The sequence below is a fragment of the Pristiophorus japonicus genome, chromosome 10, assembly GCF_044704955.1.
Source record: "Pristiophorus japonicus isolate sPriJap1 chromosome 10, sPriJap1.hap1, whole genome shotgun sequence".
Classification (NCBI taxonomy): Eukaryota; Metazoa; Chordata; class Chondrichthyes; family Pristiophoridae; genus Pristiophorus; species Pristiophorus japonicus.
Genome location: NC_091986.1, coordinates 136348523 through 136365975, shown reverse-complemented (window position 1 = coordinate 136365975; position 17453 = coordinate 136348523). Strand labels below are relative to the sequence as shown.

The following is a 17453-nucleotide window of genomic DNA, read 5'->3' as shown; positions in this document are numbered from 1 at the left end:
AATGCATGGCAGATGCAGTATAATGTGGATAAATGCGTGGTTATCCACTTTGGAGGCAAAAACGCGGACAGAATATTATCTGAATGTTGGCAGATTAGGAAAAGGGGAGGTGCAACGAGACCTGGGTATCATGGTTCATCAGTCATTGAAAGCTGGCATACAGATACAGCAGGCGGTGAAGAAGGCAAATGGTATGATGGCCTTCATAGCTAGGGGATTTGTGTATAGGAGCAGGGAGGTCTTACTGCAGTTGTACAGGGCCTTGGTGAGGCATCACCTGGAATATTGTGTTCAGTTTTGGTCTCCCAATCTGAGGAAGGTCGTTCTTGCTATTGAAGGAATGCAGCGAAGGTTCACCAGACTGATTCCCGGGATGGCAGGACTGATATATGAGGAGGGACTGGATCAACTGGGCCTTTATACATTGGAGTTTAGAAGGATGAGAGGAGATCTCATAGAAACATATAAGATTCTGACGGGACGGGACAGGTTAGATGCGGGTAGAATCTTCCCGATGTTGGGGAAGTCCAGAACCAGGGGACACAGTCTTAGGATAAGGGGTAGGCCATTCAGGACTGAGATGAGGAGAAACGTCTTCACTCAGAGTTGTTAACCTGTGGAATTCCCTGCCGCAGAGAGTTGTTGATGCCAGTTCATTGGATATATTGAAGAGGGAGTTAGATATGGCCCTTACAACTAAGGGGATCAAGGGGTATGGAGAGAAAGCAGGAAAGGGGTACTAAGGGAATGATCAACCATGATGTTATTGAATGGTGGTGCAGGCTCGAAGGGCCGAATGATCTATGTCACTGTTTCCTCCCCCCTCTAGCCATTCCTCTCTCTCTTTTTCCCATTCCTGTCTTTCCTCTCCCTCTCTTCCATCCGCTTCCTCTTTTTCATCTTCCCCTCCCATTCCTTCCTCCCTTTTTCTTCTCTCACCTCCCTCTCCTGTTTCCGACCCTTCCTGCGTTTCATCCCTCCTCTACCCATTCTTCTCCTTCCTCTCGTACCTCTCTCTCATTTCTGTTCCCTTTCTCTCCTCCCCTTGATCTCTCTTTCCCCTTCCGCTATCCCTCTCCTACCTTCTTTCCAGCCCTACCACTTTTTTCTCTCCCCATCGCCTCTTTCTTCTCCTCTTCCATATTCTTTTTGTGATCCCGCTCTCCAGTTCCTCTCCTACTTTCCTCCCCCTTTCTCATTCTCTTATGCCTCCCCTTCCTCTCCCTGCTTTCCAGTCCACTTCTTGCTTAACTCCCCTTCCTCATCCCTCTCTCTCCTTCCTCTCCCACTTTGCTCCTCTTCTTCTCCTGCTTTCCATTCCCTCTCCCCTTTCCTCTCTCTTCCCTCCCCTTAACTGTTTCCTGTTCACTTCCTCTTTCCCCATCCTCTCCCTTTTCTCACTATCCCCCTCTTCCTTTCTCTCCTCTCCATCTATCTGCTTCCTCCCCTACCTCTCCCCACTCCTCCCGCTCTTACCACTCCCCTTCCCCCTGCTCTCTTACCTCTACCCTTCCCCCCTGCTTTCTTACCTCTTTCCTTACCACTCCACCCCCCCCCCCCACCTCTTACCTCTCCCTTTAACATAAGAACACAAGAACATAAGAATTAGGAGCAGGAGTAGGCCATACAACCCTCGAGCCTGCTCCGCCATTTAATAAGATCATGGCTGATCTTCGATCTCAACTCCACTTTCCTGCCCTATTCCCATATCCCTTAATTCCTCTGGTGTCCAAAAATCTATCTATCTCAGCCTTGAATGTATTCAACGACTGAGTGTCTACAGCACTTTGGGGTAGAAAATTCCAAAGATACCCTCAGTGAAGAAATCCTCCTCATCTCAGTCTTAAATGACCAACCCTTATCCCTGAGATAATGCCTCCTAGTTCTAGACTCACCAGCCTCTTCACTGTCCCCTTAAATTACCCCCATCTCTACTTGGGTCCAGTTATCTCCCCAACCTCCAAGGCTGGTCAACCTGAAGGCTCCACTTGATCTTGACACCCAGTGTGTGATGTTATGGGAGATGGATGCTGAATCGGAGATATTATTGATGGGAATATCTTATTTCTATACATGTCTTTGGGAGCCATAGCTATCAGCCAGTCTCTCATATTTACTGTGACAGCTCTGTAGCACCATTAAAAATCTGAAATCCTTAAAATTGTTCAAGTCTACAAGTCCAATATGGATTGGAAACATGCAGTCTTCTTATGGATGTCAAAATAGGAGTCAATCCATTGTTTTTGTGGAAGAAAGAAACAATTTACGGCTCAAAGAGCAAGTTATTATTTAAATGGAGAAAGATTGCTAAGTGCTGCAGCACAGCGGGACCTGGGGGTACTTGTGCATGAAACACAAAAAGGGTAGTATGCAGGTACAGCAAGTGATCAGGAAGGCCAATGGAATCTTGGCCTTTATTGCAAAGGGGATGGAGTATAAAAGCAGGGAAGTCTTGCTACAGCTATACAAGGTATTGGTGAGGCCACACCTGGAATACTGCATGTAGTTTTGGTCTCCATATTTAAGGATATACTTGCTTTGGAGGCAGTTCAGAGAAGGTTCACTAGGCTGATTCGGGAGATGAGGAGGTTAACTTATGAGGAAAGGTTGAGAAAGTTGGGCCTCTACTCATTGGAATTCAGATGAGAGGTGATCTTATCGAAACATATCGAGGAGGCTTGATAAGGTGGAGAGGATGTTTCCACTGATAGGGGAGACTAGAACTAGAGGCCGCCCATTTAAAACTGAGATGAGGAGGAATTTCTTCTCTCAGAGGGCTACAAATCTGTGGAATTCACTGCCTCAGAGATTTAAGATAGAGATAGACAGTTTCTTAACCGATAAGGGAATAAGGGGTTATGGGGAGCAGGCAGGGAAGTGGACCCAAGTCCATGATCAGATCAGGGGCCGTATGGCCTACTCCTGCTCCTATTTCTTATATTCTTATGAGACAGTACTATAAAAATGCAAGTTCTTTCTTAGTACAGATACATCCAATGTCCCGATGATCAAATTATTCTCAAAGGAGGAAAAGGATATTTCTGACCCAGAGATTCCTACAGGGGTCAGTAAAGATTACCAAGTCTTCTGGTCTCAAATGAATACAGATCAGTCATGATCTAATTGAATGGTGGAATAGGCTTGAGGGGCTGATTGGCTTACTCCTGTTCCTACGTTACTCCCTATATTGCTATGAACTAGAGTCTCCAAAGTATATGTCCATGAATTACTTTTGAAGTTTAGTCACTGTTATGCAGGCAAACATGACAGTCAATTTGTGCACAGGAAGGTCTGACAAACAGTAAATAAGATAAATAACTGGTTAATCTGTTTTTGGTGGCATTGGTTGCCCTGAAAACTGGGAGAACTTCCTGCTCATCTTCAAATAGTTCCATTTGGTCTTTTACATCCAACTAAGCAGGTGGATTAGGGCTTCAGTTTAACTTCTCATCCAAAAGTCATCTGGAAAAGCTGAAGGAATGAAAACTTAATGCTGTCTGAATGTGCCAATACAGGACATAATGCCAGTGCAACAGAGATGCCCTGGGTTAAGCCTTATGTAGCTGCTGGAACTAGAAAAAGAAGCCATAACATTTAGGAACTACAGCACTCTTCAAAATTACCATGTTATGTAGAACACAGAACTGTACAAAACTGTGATCTAAATTGTCTACAGGGATAAGATTGAGCAAATCTTTAGGAGTTCACTTCTATGACTCTCCTCAGGGGCTCATACTTGGTTTCATAAAATAAAAGACACTACCGCGAGCATTGGGAGCTTGAACGTGTCCACCTTTGTGGTTTATAACTGCCACTACAATGCATACCAAGTTTGGTATTCTGTGCACTGCAAGGACAAAATCTGCCGTGGTGTTTATACTGTACATGTTATACACAGCAGCAGTCAGTCAACTCAAGCTGATGTGCATGCCTTCTAGTAATGCAGCTATGACCTGAAACCAATAAATGCACATCATTTATTTAGTTTTCATCACATTGCAAAGTTGAGAGATTTCAAGCAGTCTGGTTTAATTTACATTACTGAGGAGTCCAGAATCTGTGAACCATATGTATAACTGGGATATATAACATGGTAAACTCTATGTACGAGATGAGGCATGTCATATAAACAGATGGAAGTCAGCCAAATTCCTTTCTCGCACAATCTTTCTTCCATTAGTTGCCGTCTGTTAACTTAACTTCAGTAAAATTCACATCCCCAAAGTATGTAATATTATAAGTAACACACATTTCAAAGTTGGCTTCTGCTTAGCTGAAGAACATGAAGCATATTGCATAGTTCTACCGAGATGTATTTTTTTTGGTAAGATGCCAGTAACTGAGAACACCAGAATGGCATTTACAGTTACATAATTCTGCATTTTTGTTAAACTAATCCTGAAGAAAACTCCTAAATATCACAAAAGGATTTGAAGAACAAAGAATTTGCAATATATTTCCTCCAAAGCTAGCTTTCTCTATTAACGGCCAATGGAACGGATCTTGAACATGTGAACTGTGTACAAAAATCAAACAGATGGAGGGACTAACCATGCAACAGAGCAATGGCATATCAATGAGGCTTCGGAAAGCTAGGGTGTGAGCACCACTAGTGAAAAGGAACCTTTGCTGAATAAACAGAAATGAATGCCTTGACTCCACGTCTGCGGCAGATTTTTTTTTTACCTTCCCCTTTACTGAAAGCTACTCCATTCTCATCAAACTGTAAAGGTTCAATTATTTGTTTCTTGGACTGATCCTCCATCTTTCTGCGAAATTTCAACACATATTCTTCCTTAATACTGCAGTATGGTAAGGTCAGCATACGCTCCAGTAACTGAAGAAAGTGAACGTACTGTTTAAAGCATAAAAGGAAAGACTAATGTTACTTTAATAGAAGTCAGCTATTTATTAAACAGGACAATTGACAATTAAACACATTATCTTCTGCACAGTCCTACACTTAATATGTCATACATTAGTCCTAGCAGTTCCAAATTTGGGACTGGGTTGTGAATAGATCAGACTTGGGTTGGGAGAATAGTTTGAACAATTTGCATTAATATTTAGTAGAACCAATTTTCTGGCAAGACAATAATGAAGTACTCACTAAACAGGCTTTGATTACACACCATGACTGGAATAGAAGCTGCATACTAGTTGAAAACCATCTCCTTCCATAGAGAATTGAGACTCTCAAATCACAGCTGATGGATAGAAATTGTGTGGGATGTGGATAGAGATTGGTGGTTTGGCATCGGCTATTATGTATCTACAATTCATCTGGGAGGGATGTCAGCACATCTTTGGACTTCAACAATTATAAGGATATTAATTAAGTTGGAATTCTCACTGGTTGTGCACAACATTTAAAAAGTCTATGAACCACTGTGTTAAAGTAAAACTTTACTGCTTTTAAAATGTTTTCATTACATGAACTAAGAAAAAAAATCTCTAAAAAGGTAACCTTCTGTGTTATACATGTTCCTCAAGCTGGTGGAAAGGATATTTTAGCCTGCAGATAAATCTAGGGATATCATACCTAGATAAATCGAGTGGAGACATAGTTTGCCAAAAAAGTACCAGTCCTTCTTTTCTTGTGTTGCCATCAAGCAATAGTTATATACATTTAAAACTAGAACTTGCAAAATTAATAACTAGAAGCCAAAATGATAATTCACATATTTCAGACAGGTAGCTCTTTATAACAAATAAAATTCAAACTCTATTATTCAGTCATTGATCCGTAATTAAAGATATTGGCAAATTCTGTGACTATAATTATTCATAAGAAACAAGGAACACAGACGCATGCAAAACACAATCAACCGCACAGCAGTAAACATTTAATTATTTAAAAAAACAGCCAGTCCCTCCAGACCAACAATCTACAAGCAATGCCTTCAATGGTTGGAGAAGTGACAGCAAAGGATGAGAAAAAGACTGTGCTTAATTCTTCATTAGCCTCCTTGTTAGGCAAGTGTAAAAATGGAATTAACCTAATTACAGCACAAAGGTCTATTTATGTAGCATTTTTCAGCTGTTTGATTATCTAGTGTACATATATCTTATAGTAAGCAAAAACTGTTGGTAAACATTCCGATCAAGTATAAACAAATATTAAACACTTCCATACTACTGTAAAGGCATCATATAAATGCAAGTTGTTGTTATTTTATAATAAGCTGTCTTCAGATTTTACATTTGGTTTGTCCCAGAATAAAAATTGAAAGGGGTCAGAAACGAGAAGAGTCTTTACACAATTAAATTTCAGTTGGATTTATACAAGCCATTTATTGAGGTCAGAGTTTAGATTAGGCAGAAAGTAAATGCAACATTTGCTGAATGAACTTGAATTCAAATCAATTCCGTTTATATTTAAACTGGTTTAACACATACACTTTTTAGTTAGGATAAATCAAATTGCATGTCAGCCAATTAAAATAGATGAAAACAGGAATTCAACTAAATGAACATTTTTCTAAAGTGTGATTTATTTATACTCTAGTTCCTATTTTATTTTAAGTGATAGAGTATAGCATTCTCTAAATGAGGATCGTATAAACATATCACAATGCCTTTTGTGTAGAGATGAGCCAATAATATAACTTTGAGAGTGCAGGCCTTCGTACGAGAAGGCTGCACTTCAAATTTAGGGTTTTTCTCCCCATAAACATTTTTAAAAACATTGCCCACCTATGATAAGAAATTGTAAACAGTCTAAACAAATAATCCACCAAAAAGTCTAGAGTTTCCACATCAACTCTGTCCTGTCATACAGCTTACTCAGGCTGAACCAAATTGCATGCAGCCTCGTGTTCTGTTTGACCCGGACTCGAGCTTCAACCTCCTTGATAAAGTGCAACATCCCCATCAACATTGGGAGTCCCTGGCCAAAGACTGCCCTAAGTGGAGGAAGAGCATCCGGGAGGGTGTTGAGCACCTCGAGACTCGTTGCCGAGAGCATACAGAAAGCAAGCGCAGGCAGCGGAAGGAGCGTGCGGCAAACCAGACTCCCCACCCACCCTTTCCTTCAACGACTGTCTGTTCCACCTGTGACAGAGACTGTAATTCCCGTATTGGACTGTTCACTCACCTAAGAAGTCACTTTTAGAGTGGAAGCAAGTCTTTCTCGATTTCGAGGGACTGCCTGTGATGAATTCATTATCTATGCTTTTGTTACCTCCAGATCCGGCTTCCCCAATGTCCTCCTTGCTGACTTCTCGAGCTCCACCCTCCACAAATTCCAATTTGAACAAAATTCTGCTCCCACATCCTGCCCTGTTCACCCATCAGCTCCATACATTGGCTACTTGTCTTTCAACATACTGAATTTTAAACTCCAGTCCTTGTGTACAAATATTTTCATACTCTTGCCTCTTCCAACTTCCTGCAGATTTATGTCTTCTACTATTCCTGGTCCTCTGATTCCGGTCTCCTATGTATTCCATCTCTCTCCATTTTACATTGGGTGTCAAGAGATTTTAGGCATCTCGGCCCTGCACTTTGGAACTTTGTCCCAAAACCCCTCCACTTTATTACTTCTTTCCCTGTTTTAAAAAAAATCCAAATAATGAAAATAAATGGTTCTCTACACTTTTGGACAACTTTCCAAACTCTTCTACTGCTGCTTGCCATGAGTTTTTTTTCTCTCTGTGAAGCTCTTCGGTTATTTTCTATGTTTAGGGCACTATATAAATGCAAGTTGTTATAAATATACCAGATCAAGACTCCTAGCTAGAGGAGATGCATTTCTATGAAGTATTTAATGAAGTCATTAGGTAAGTTGAGCAGGAGTATTTCATTTGCAGTCCTAAATCTTATCCTGGTGATTTTCCATTAATAGTTCAGTTCCAGCTAAGGCTGAACCTATTTTCAGCCCTCCACCCTCTCACTAATCTTCTCATTTCCTCTCTCCCCACCACAAAGCCACCATCTGTTGTTGAGTTACAATTCCATGTGTGACAGTAACCATCTAGTACCTTACCAGAATGCAAATTCTTTATGCATTAATCTGAAGAGCAAGTGTCAGTCAGCTATTCAACCATGCATGTAATCAGTGGCGGGAGATTGTAGAGGGATGTGATCGGGGCTCAGGAGAGGTGTGGGTTCAGGGCCCAGAAGAGGCGAGAGCCCAGGAGCAGCATGGGCCAGCCCACAGTGTGATATGTGTGCGCACTAGGTCCGTGCAGCATGGTCTCCAGTCATCTTGGTTAATCCTTGCCACTGGACCAAGATCTAGCTCTGTCAAGCCCGTGTCGTGGCTGGTGTGCAATGGCCACCACACATTTTTTTTAAAAATCCATGCACAGGCATCTTCCACCCTTCAAGATTTAATTCGGGACCTGGAATTTTAGGTCCTTCATTGAAACACCTGTGAATTTTTTGACGTGGAAGCAAGTCATCCTCGATTCGAGAGACTGCCCATGATGATGATGATGGATAATAGTGCATAGGAACAAAAGTTCTGGCTTCCGGTCGTTCTGAGGGCAATTGTGGCACCCAAAGAGCTGTACTGGATGAGAGCAACTAACTCAGTACAGACAAGATGTTCCTGTTCTTTATAGCTCAATACCAAATTGTGTGATGCATTTACCCATTAAGGCATTGAAGCAGAAGTTAGACTGGCTGGAGTCATACCAAGCACAAAGGAAGATGATTGTGGTTATTGGAGGTCAGTCATCAGAGCCCCAGGATATTGTTGCACGAGTTCCTCAGGGCAGTGTCCTAGGCCAAATCATCTTCAGCTGCTTCGTCAATGACCTTTCCTCCATAAAGGTCAGAAGTGATGTTCGCTGATGATTGTAGTGTTCCGTTCCATTTGCAACTCCTCAGATAATGAAGCAGTCCATGCCTGCGTGCAGCAAGACCTGGACAACATTCAGACTTGGGCTGGTAAGTGGCAAGTAACCTTCGCACCACACAAGTGCCAGGCAATGACTATCTCCAACAAGCAAGAGTCTAATCACCGCCCCTTGACATTCAATGGCATTACCATCGCCGAATCCCCCACCATTATTCTGGGGGTCACTAGTGACAAGAAACTTAACTGGACCAGCCACATAAATATTGTGGCGAGAAGAGCAGGTCAGAGGCTGGGTATTCTGCAGCAAGTGGCTCACCTCCTGACTCCCAAAGCCTTTCCACCATCTACAAAGCACAAGTCAAGAGTAATGGAATACTCTCCCACTTGCCTGGATGAGTGCCACTCCAACAACACTCAAGAAGTTCGACACCATCCAGGACAAAGCAGCCTGTTTGATTGGCACCCTATCCACCACCTTAAACATTCACTCCCTCCACCACCGGCACACAGTGTCTGCAGTGTGTACCATCTGCAAGATGCACTGCAGCAACTCGCCAAGGCTTCTTTGACAGCACCTCCCAAACCCACAACCTCTACCACCTAGAAGGACATGGGCAGCAGACACATGGGAATACCATCACCTGCAAGTTCCCCGCCAAGTTCCCCACCATCCTGACATGGAAGTATATCACCGTTCCTTCATCGTCGCTAGGTCAAAACACTGAAACTTCCTCCCGAACAGCACGATGGGAGTACCTTCACCGCACGGACTGCAGCGGTTCAAGAAAGCAACTCAGCACCACCTTTTCAAGGGCAGTTTGGGATGGGCAATAAATTCTGGCCTTGCCAGCAATGCTTGGATCCCAGGAATGAGTATATTAAACAAAAAGACACCAAAAACAATGAGTGAAAATTTAAATAATCTCAGTGGGCATCAAGAATTTGTACATTCAATCAATAGTGTGTTGTGAATTGTTCACTATGGCACTTGAGACATCAACTATTATGTACTACAATTAATTGTTAGCGTCATCATCAACAACTGCCATTTTCACACAAATACAAAGTACCCGAGAGGCTTATGTAACTACATTATATAAAAATACATATTATCTTAACACTATATTTTTACGAGAGAAGTAAAAATGTGCCTCTTGTTCTCTTGTGAAAGATAAGACAATAATGGATGGGCTCAATGATGCTAATTTTTTTTAGAAAACTGTCTAAACTCAATTCCTGTGTTCAATTTGGAGTCTGAAGCTTTGAATATTTTTGGTTTTTAGCTGGAGGCAAAATTGCTGTTTCAGGGTCTGATTCCAACAAAAGTTCAAGTTAATCTTTTAGCAAAGGTCAATGCAAACTACTAGTACTGAGGCTTTATTCAACATTACACAAACTCATTTTGCCACATAGTTCTATTGCTTTGAAATTAAGCCTTTGAAAAAGGAATTAAATAGCCTCATTAAACCTTTATGAATTAGATTATGGTAGGCATACAAGTCTATAAATGCTCCAAGTAAACATTTGAGACCCTTGATAGTTTCATCAGCTGATAGTAATCAAGAGAATCAGCAAGCTCAAAAGCATGCATATAAATTTTGTAAACCTAACTTTAGCCTAAATGAAAGCTAGGTAGGATTCTTCCCAAGTTGCCAAAAGTGGATACATTCCATTCATTTCCTTTAACTTCCTTTCCTCTCACAAATTTATACTGCTTGCTAAAGGAGAATCCAGTTGGACTTTCATAATTTGTACATTTTAAAATGACAAGTTCCCAACTTCAGAAACAGCCTAGAGTAAAATCCAATCCCATTTTTTGCAATTCTGCTTCATACCGCAAAGGCCAAAATCTTAAGTAATATATAACCTACAAAAGTCTATTACTCACATCATGGTCAGAAATTTGTTCAACCAGCATCTCTTCCAGTTCTTCCTTTATCAACCATCTGCTTCCAACTAAATTTCTATTGGAAAGAAACAAAATCCAGTGATTCTACCTAATTCAGTGAAATCTAAAACTTGACCAAAAAACAATCTTGCTCATGTTTGAAATTACATTTCTCTATGTGAGAACATTGTTATTAATGGGTCTATTGTCTCTACATATGATCACAATTCAAGATTTTAAAAAGGGAAAGAATTATTCCAGTTCTATTGTTAGATGAAAAATATGTAGTTTAATGTACTCATTGAGGAAGTGAAGTACTACTTAGATAGGCATACCCAATTAACTGTGATAAGGAAACTGAGATGATCATTTTTTAAATAACTATTGTACACATATTGATCAATTGATTTCAAAAGTAATTACATGTCCCAGACTAGTAGTGCGGAAATGTATTTTTATCTAAGCTGATACCACACGGTATTTTTGTGCCCTTTTTAATATATAACAAAATGGAGTCCTGGTCCTTCCAGAAATTTCTGCATAAAGCAGTCAGCTTGCATAAACAGCTAAACCTGGCTTGAAAGGGCTGATAGCCACCAGACAGCTAGGAGGCAAGTCCTGCTGAGACAAGTACCGCCCCCCCACCCCCCCGCCATGGTGCTCTCCTATTGTCTATACGACACCAGTTCCACGCCACCCCACCCTTTTCGAAGTACTCAAACCACCAGCCATTATCTCTTGTAGAGACCTCATCCATTTGATGCAAAAAAGATAACTGACCAAGAAACTGGACAATCCTGACACAATGCAAGGCAGGTAATAGCTTATTACCACACTCTCATCGAATAATGGCCGACTGGCCAACTAGTAACTCGGACAAAATGAAATATCTGGAAACCATGTCAGGACAAGGATGTAGTAATTAACTCTTTATCTTTATTCACTGACTGCGAGACAGAGCCAATACACAGGGAGAGGCCATAACTTGGGTTTTACTGTATAAATATCTCATGAAACTGTACCATTTCGGAGGTGTTCACTTAGCCATTGAGTGAGTGTGACCTTTCCCTTGCTAGCAAGTAAATTAAAGAAACTTCTGCCGGAGTTGAAGGTGTCTGAGTCATTTATCGGAGGTCGAGATTTTGAGAGTTACTTCTTGGAGGTTCCACCGAGATGCATACTCTCTGCCCCGTGAGTAAAACGGATACAGGCATAGTGCCTCTCCAGTGAAAGGCTTCAGTGGCCAAAACAAGGTGAGCCTTTTACTCACAAGAGGTTTCTTCACTGTTGAATCGCATATGTAATCTGTTGTCCACAGGGGAGTTACTGCAATCTACGAGACTCGACATTTAAAAGCTAAAGTTATTTTTTATAACCATTTCTTTCTCAGCTCGCAAGCAGAAGAGAACTGGTTCTGGAAAAATCTCGAAACAGCCCGGGGAAGGTTTCAGTAGGTAAGGTGGAAAACAGCGCTATTAGGGGGGAAAAAAAGGTTCTTATGTGATAAGATTAGAAAAAAAAAAGCGCTAATCGATCGAAGGTTCTTATGTGATAAGAGTTCATTCGGAAAAGGTTCTTATGTGATAAGAGTAGGGAAAAAAAAAGCGCAATCGATCGAAGGTTCTTATGTGATAAGAGTTAGGGTAATGGAACCATAAGTTTTATTAGGATAAGTTAAGGACTCAGTCTGTAGTGGCGTACAATGCAGACTGAGAATTGATTATTTGTTTAGATAGAGTTTAAGGTTATGATTTGTATACTCGCGTGAATGTTGTTTCTCCTAGTTGTCCTTGTTATACTGTTGTGTGCAATACCTTTGTGCGACATTGCAATTAGAGAAATGGGAAGAGTCACTAGGGAAAATTGTGATTCGGGAAAAACAAGGATTGATTAAGAAAAGAAACAGTAACTGATTGATCAACTACAGTTGGTTCGTGCCAACATATCTCACACACCCAGACTGAGCCCGAATTAAGAGCCTTTTCAGGCCACGTAACGGCCAGGAGAAGTGGGCGTAGAGAACTCGGTTGGCCGAAACGATTGAGAGATCAGAAACTGTGGAAAATCTTAATCATCCAGAATGGGTGCCGTAGCAAGTTAAAACACCACAAAAGGCACACCCAGCCTATGTCATGCTCCAGAATTGTGGTCAGTCTTCAATTGACCAAAGGAAAAAAAGGGTAAAGTGGGCTAAGGATGAAAACAGGCCATTTCCACCCGATGGTTCATTTAATTTAGAGAGAACAACATGTCTAGAGGAGTGTCTTATAAACAGAGATCCAGGTAGAGGAGGTAAAAAAAAAAGGAAAGTAATAGAAAAGGCCTGGGTTCCGATTCTTCAAGCCCATGTAAAATTAACAGAAGAAGTAAATCAATATGTAAAAAAAAAAGAGAACCTGATAGTGACTTATGGATTCAAAAAAAAATAAAGCTAGCCAAAATAAAAGCTTTATTGAATGGAGAGAGACTTTTGTGAATGTCTTGTCTTTGAATGAGAATGCTTCTGTGTTTTTTTTTCTCATGTGTCTGGAAACCTGTTTGGAAAGGTTGTGAAGCTGCTTGTTTGTTTTAACTCCACCCACTTTTTCCAAACAGAGTGAAGTTTTTTAACCCTTCATAGTGTTGTCCTGTATGTGGGAAGTTTAAGACATTTTAAGTTAGAAAGGCAGGTGTGGATTTATTCGAATGAGAAGTTACGGAGCTAGGAAATGCACAAAGGATAGGTTTGTTGAGACATGGTCCCGGTGGTAAAAAAAAAGAATTTATTTGACACGCTCACTTACTTGTCGAAAGAAGACATGCAATCATGGATTATATTGGTATGAAAGACATAAATTTAGTCTAGGAGTAAGATAAAGAACGGGGAAGGGAAGTTGTAATGCCTTGGGAAGTTGTAATGCCTTTTTTTTTTTAAAAAAAAGCCTTTCTGGGTCTCTCGAGATGCAGGCTGGGGGAGTACACGCTCATTGTCCTTGGTATAAAAGCTTCTAGCTCAGTAAGAGGATTTTTTTTGGATAAAGAGTGGCAGTACAATATTCGAATTGGGATTTTGAGATATTTCAGGTGATCTCCTTGATCAACATTTTGGGTATATTGGAAAAATCTTGGGTTTGGAAGCCTTTTAATAAAATTATAAAACAAGTACTTTACATTCTGTGAATCACTATAAGCATAAATGAGAAGTCCGTGTAACACACCGATTCTTCCGGTTCAGAAGCCCAATAGTGACAAATGGAGGTTTGTCCAAGACCTACGAGCTGTGAATGAATCTACTATATTCTCACAATGCTTAAAGAAGGATTTGGAATGAAGTATCCCGGAATGCTTTCCAGAGTCTTAAGCAGTCCCTCACTTCAGCACCAGCCTTGGGATTACCAGATTACACTAAGCTAGTCAACTTATTTGTACATCACAAAATCGGGTTTTGCACAATCTGTTTTGACTCAGTTACATGGGGACAGGCAGCGACCGGTAGCGTATTTCAGTACCCAACTAGACCCAGTGGCACGGGGACTACCAGGATGTCTTCCTTCGCTGGCAGCAGCTTATTATGCTATACAACAGGCTCAGACAATAACTCTAAATCATCAGACCATTCTATACATCCCACACTCTGTTGAGATTTTACTTACTAAATGTGCCACCCAACACCTAACCTCCGCAAGAACCACTAAATATGAAGTTGAACTGTTATCAAATCCGAACCTTATAATTGCTCAGACCCGCCACCCTCTATTAATGACGTGCTGACCTTTCAGACACAGGCCAGTACGGAGGTGGTGGTGACCTGGATGAAGGATCAATGTTATAAAAATCCAGAAGGAATATGGGTTCACCACGACGGCCGCGTGGTGGCGCCCAAATCCATGGATTGCCCGATGTGTTCATACATTCACACATACAGGTAAAGGGGGAATGGCAGATTATATTTTGGCAACTTGGTATGCACCAGGTATTTCGGCAATTGCAAAACAAATCTGTGAAAATTGTGTTACCTGTCAGACAATGAATCCGGGTAAGACGGAAAAAGTAGAATCTGCCTCCCATCCAAATCCAGTCGGGCCTTTTGTACATTTACAAATGGATTTTATTGAATTACCTATGTGTATGGGATTCAAGTATGTATGAGTTATTGTAGATGTGTTCTCTAGATGGATTGAAGCTTTTCCATGTAAAAAGGCCGATGCCACTACTGTTGCTAAATGTTTGTTAAAGGAAATCGTACCGCGCTTCGGAATCCCTGCTAAGCTTTCTAGTGATAACGGGTTACATTTCACAGGAACTGTTATAAGAAAAATGTGTAAAGCTTTGCAGATTAATCAACGTTTTCATTGCAGTTATCATCCACAATCAGCTGGACTTGTTGAAAGATATAATGGAATGCTTAAAAATAAGCTGGCAAAATTATGCAATGACACTGGACTGAAATGGACAGAACTGCTGCCCTTAGCTTTGATGGTAATGCGATCTGCAACCAACAGAACAACAGGCCTGTCACCGCATGAGATAGTTATGGGACGTCCCCACCGACTACCTTTTACAGCACCATTTACTGAAAAACAAATGGACATCCACAAAATGGAGGAAAATATGTTGAGTTATTGTATTGCACTAACCAAATGTATTTCCAGCTTTCATTCACAGGCAAAGGAAGCTCAAGTCAAGCCAGCGGAAGGGAAGTGTCATAATCTGGAGCCCGGGGAATTAGTTTACATCAAAATCTTTAAAAGAAAAAGCAGTCTACAGCCAAGATTTGAAGGACTTGCTGGCGACTAATACTGCAATCAAGGTAAAGGAAAGACCAACATGGATCCATGCGTCCCATTGCAAAAGGGCACCCAACCAGAAGGAAGGGAAGAAGGAACCAGAGGAACAGAAAAAGGAAGACTGAATAAGGAACTGTACGGACTATGGGGACTGATGGTGCTGAGCTTGACAGGCTTTTACTTTGCATTATTGATTATACCAGGGGTACAGACACGCCACTGAAGGGAACTGCAAGTAAACGTATTTATGGCACTGAGTCATAAGTATGCTCAAGAAAGAAATTTGTCGAGTTGTTGGATATGTTCCCATGTACCTGTCCACTCCAAAGGGGGTATTCCCCTGAGATCTGTCCCCTTTAACGAATCAGAAATGGTAGAATGGTTGATAGTGCAAAATAGGACAAACCTAACCAAGGTGTCAGAAACGAAGGAGCAAACAGAATGGAGGTCAGCAGGGTATAAACTTACAGCCTTCCAGGGATGGTACCAGCCCAATTATAATAATAACCATCAGCCACCCTTCCTAAGTATTACTCCCGGAATAGGAAATCCTGAAGGTATAATATGCCGTGTGAGTGATGAGACTAAAGGACCAGAAATGGGACGCAGCAAGTGTTCCCAAATGACAAGCTACAACTAATCCCACTGATGGGAGAAAGATAGCAATCGTTGGCTGGACAATGGTCCATAACAAAGCCCCAGGTGAAGGGTGGGAAGGTGAGACCACTCGAGTATGGATGGCACGAAAGGACCAGGAGCTGACGTCCTATAATTGCACCTACTTTATTTGTGGCCATAAAGCCTATCCATGGTTACCAGCCAACTGGACAGGGTCCTGTTACTTAGGATATGTGGTACCCTTTATCAGATCAATAAAGACTCTAAGGGATGCCGATGGAAGTCATAGACTTAAACGGGATTTGACATGGCTAAACGGAATATTCAAGATAATGGTGCCACCCTATGGAATAGCATCAACCGAATGGCAGTTACGGGAACTGGCTAACTTAGTCGAATCAGTAGCCAACGCGACTTCCCAAGCCTTTGAAGGGGTGAATGATGAAATGGTAGCTATTCGAACAGTGGCTCTCCAAAATCGTATGGCCTTAGATTATCTCCTAGCCAAGGAAGGAGGGACATGCGCATTAATAGGTGGAGAATGCTGTACGTATATCCCAGATAAATCAGAAGAAATCGGCAGTCTAGCTGAATACATTAGCAAAAAGGTAATAGAGTATAAACAGACAGTTGGCCAGGACGGTATCACCTTGTGGGGTTGGGCATCGGGATGGTTGGGATCCCTGGGTAAATCTGTGGTACAGGGTTTGATCATATTCCTGCTGATAGTCTTCGCCCTCTATCTATTATTTGTCTTGGTTAAGTGTTGCTGTGCCAGGGTGGGAAAAACCATGTTACCTACCTAGACCACGGCTAGAGTTATGGTAGCAACAACTACTGAAGGCTCTTGTGTGGAAATGGAAATAGAGAGACTGTACAAGATCAGAATGGATTAAGTTGTCCTTGTGAAGGACAAAATGGGGGAATGTGGAAATGTATTTTTATCTAAGCTGATACCACACGGTATTTTTGTGCCCTTTTTAATATATAACAAAATAGAGTCCTGGTCCTTCCAGAAATTTCTGCATGAAGCAGTCAGCTTGCATAAACAGCTAAACCTGGCTTGAAAGGGCTGATAGCCACCAGACAGCTAGGAGGCAAGTCCTGCTGAGACAAGTACCCCCCCCATGGTGCTCTCCTATTGTCTATACGACACCAGTTCCACGCCACCCCACCCTTTTCGAAGTACTCAAACCACCAGCCATTATCTCTTGTAGAGACCTCATCCATTTGATGCAAAAAAGATAACTGACCAAGAAACTGGACAATCCTGACACAATGCAAGGCAGGTAATAGCTCATTACCACACTCTCATCGAATAATGGCCGGCTGGCCAACTAATAACTCGGACAAAAGGAAATATCTGGAAACCATG

General features: G+C 41.5%; 1 protein-coding gene across 1 annotated transcript in view; it reads right to left on the bottom strand.

The window, feature by feature from the left end:
- Positions 1 to 17453, bottom strand: part of mrps9 (mitochondrial ribosomal protein S9) — a 140443-nt gene that overhangs the window by 19684 nt on the left and 103306 nt on the right. Inside the window, exons 7-8 of the mRNA XM_070891495.1 lie at positions 10695 to 10770; positions 4687 to 4855 (exon numbers count right to left, since the gene is read on the bottom strand). Of these exons, the coding sequence (XP_070747596.1) occupies positions 4687 to 4855; positions 10695 to 10770 (245 nt within the window). The remainder of the gene's footprint in view (positions 1 to 4686; positions 4856 to 10694; positions 10771 to 17453) is intronic.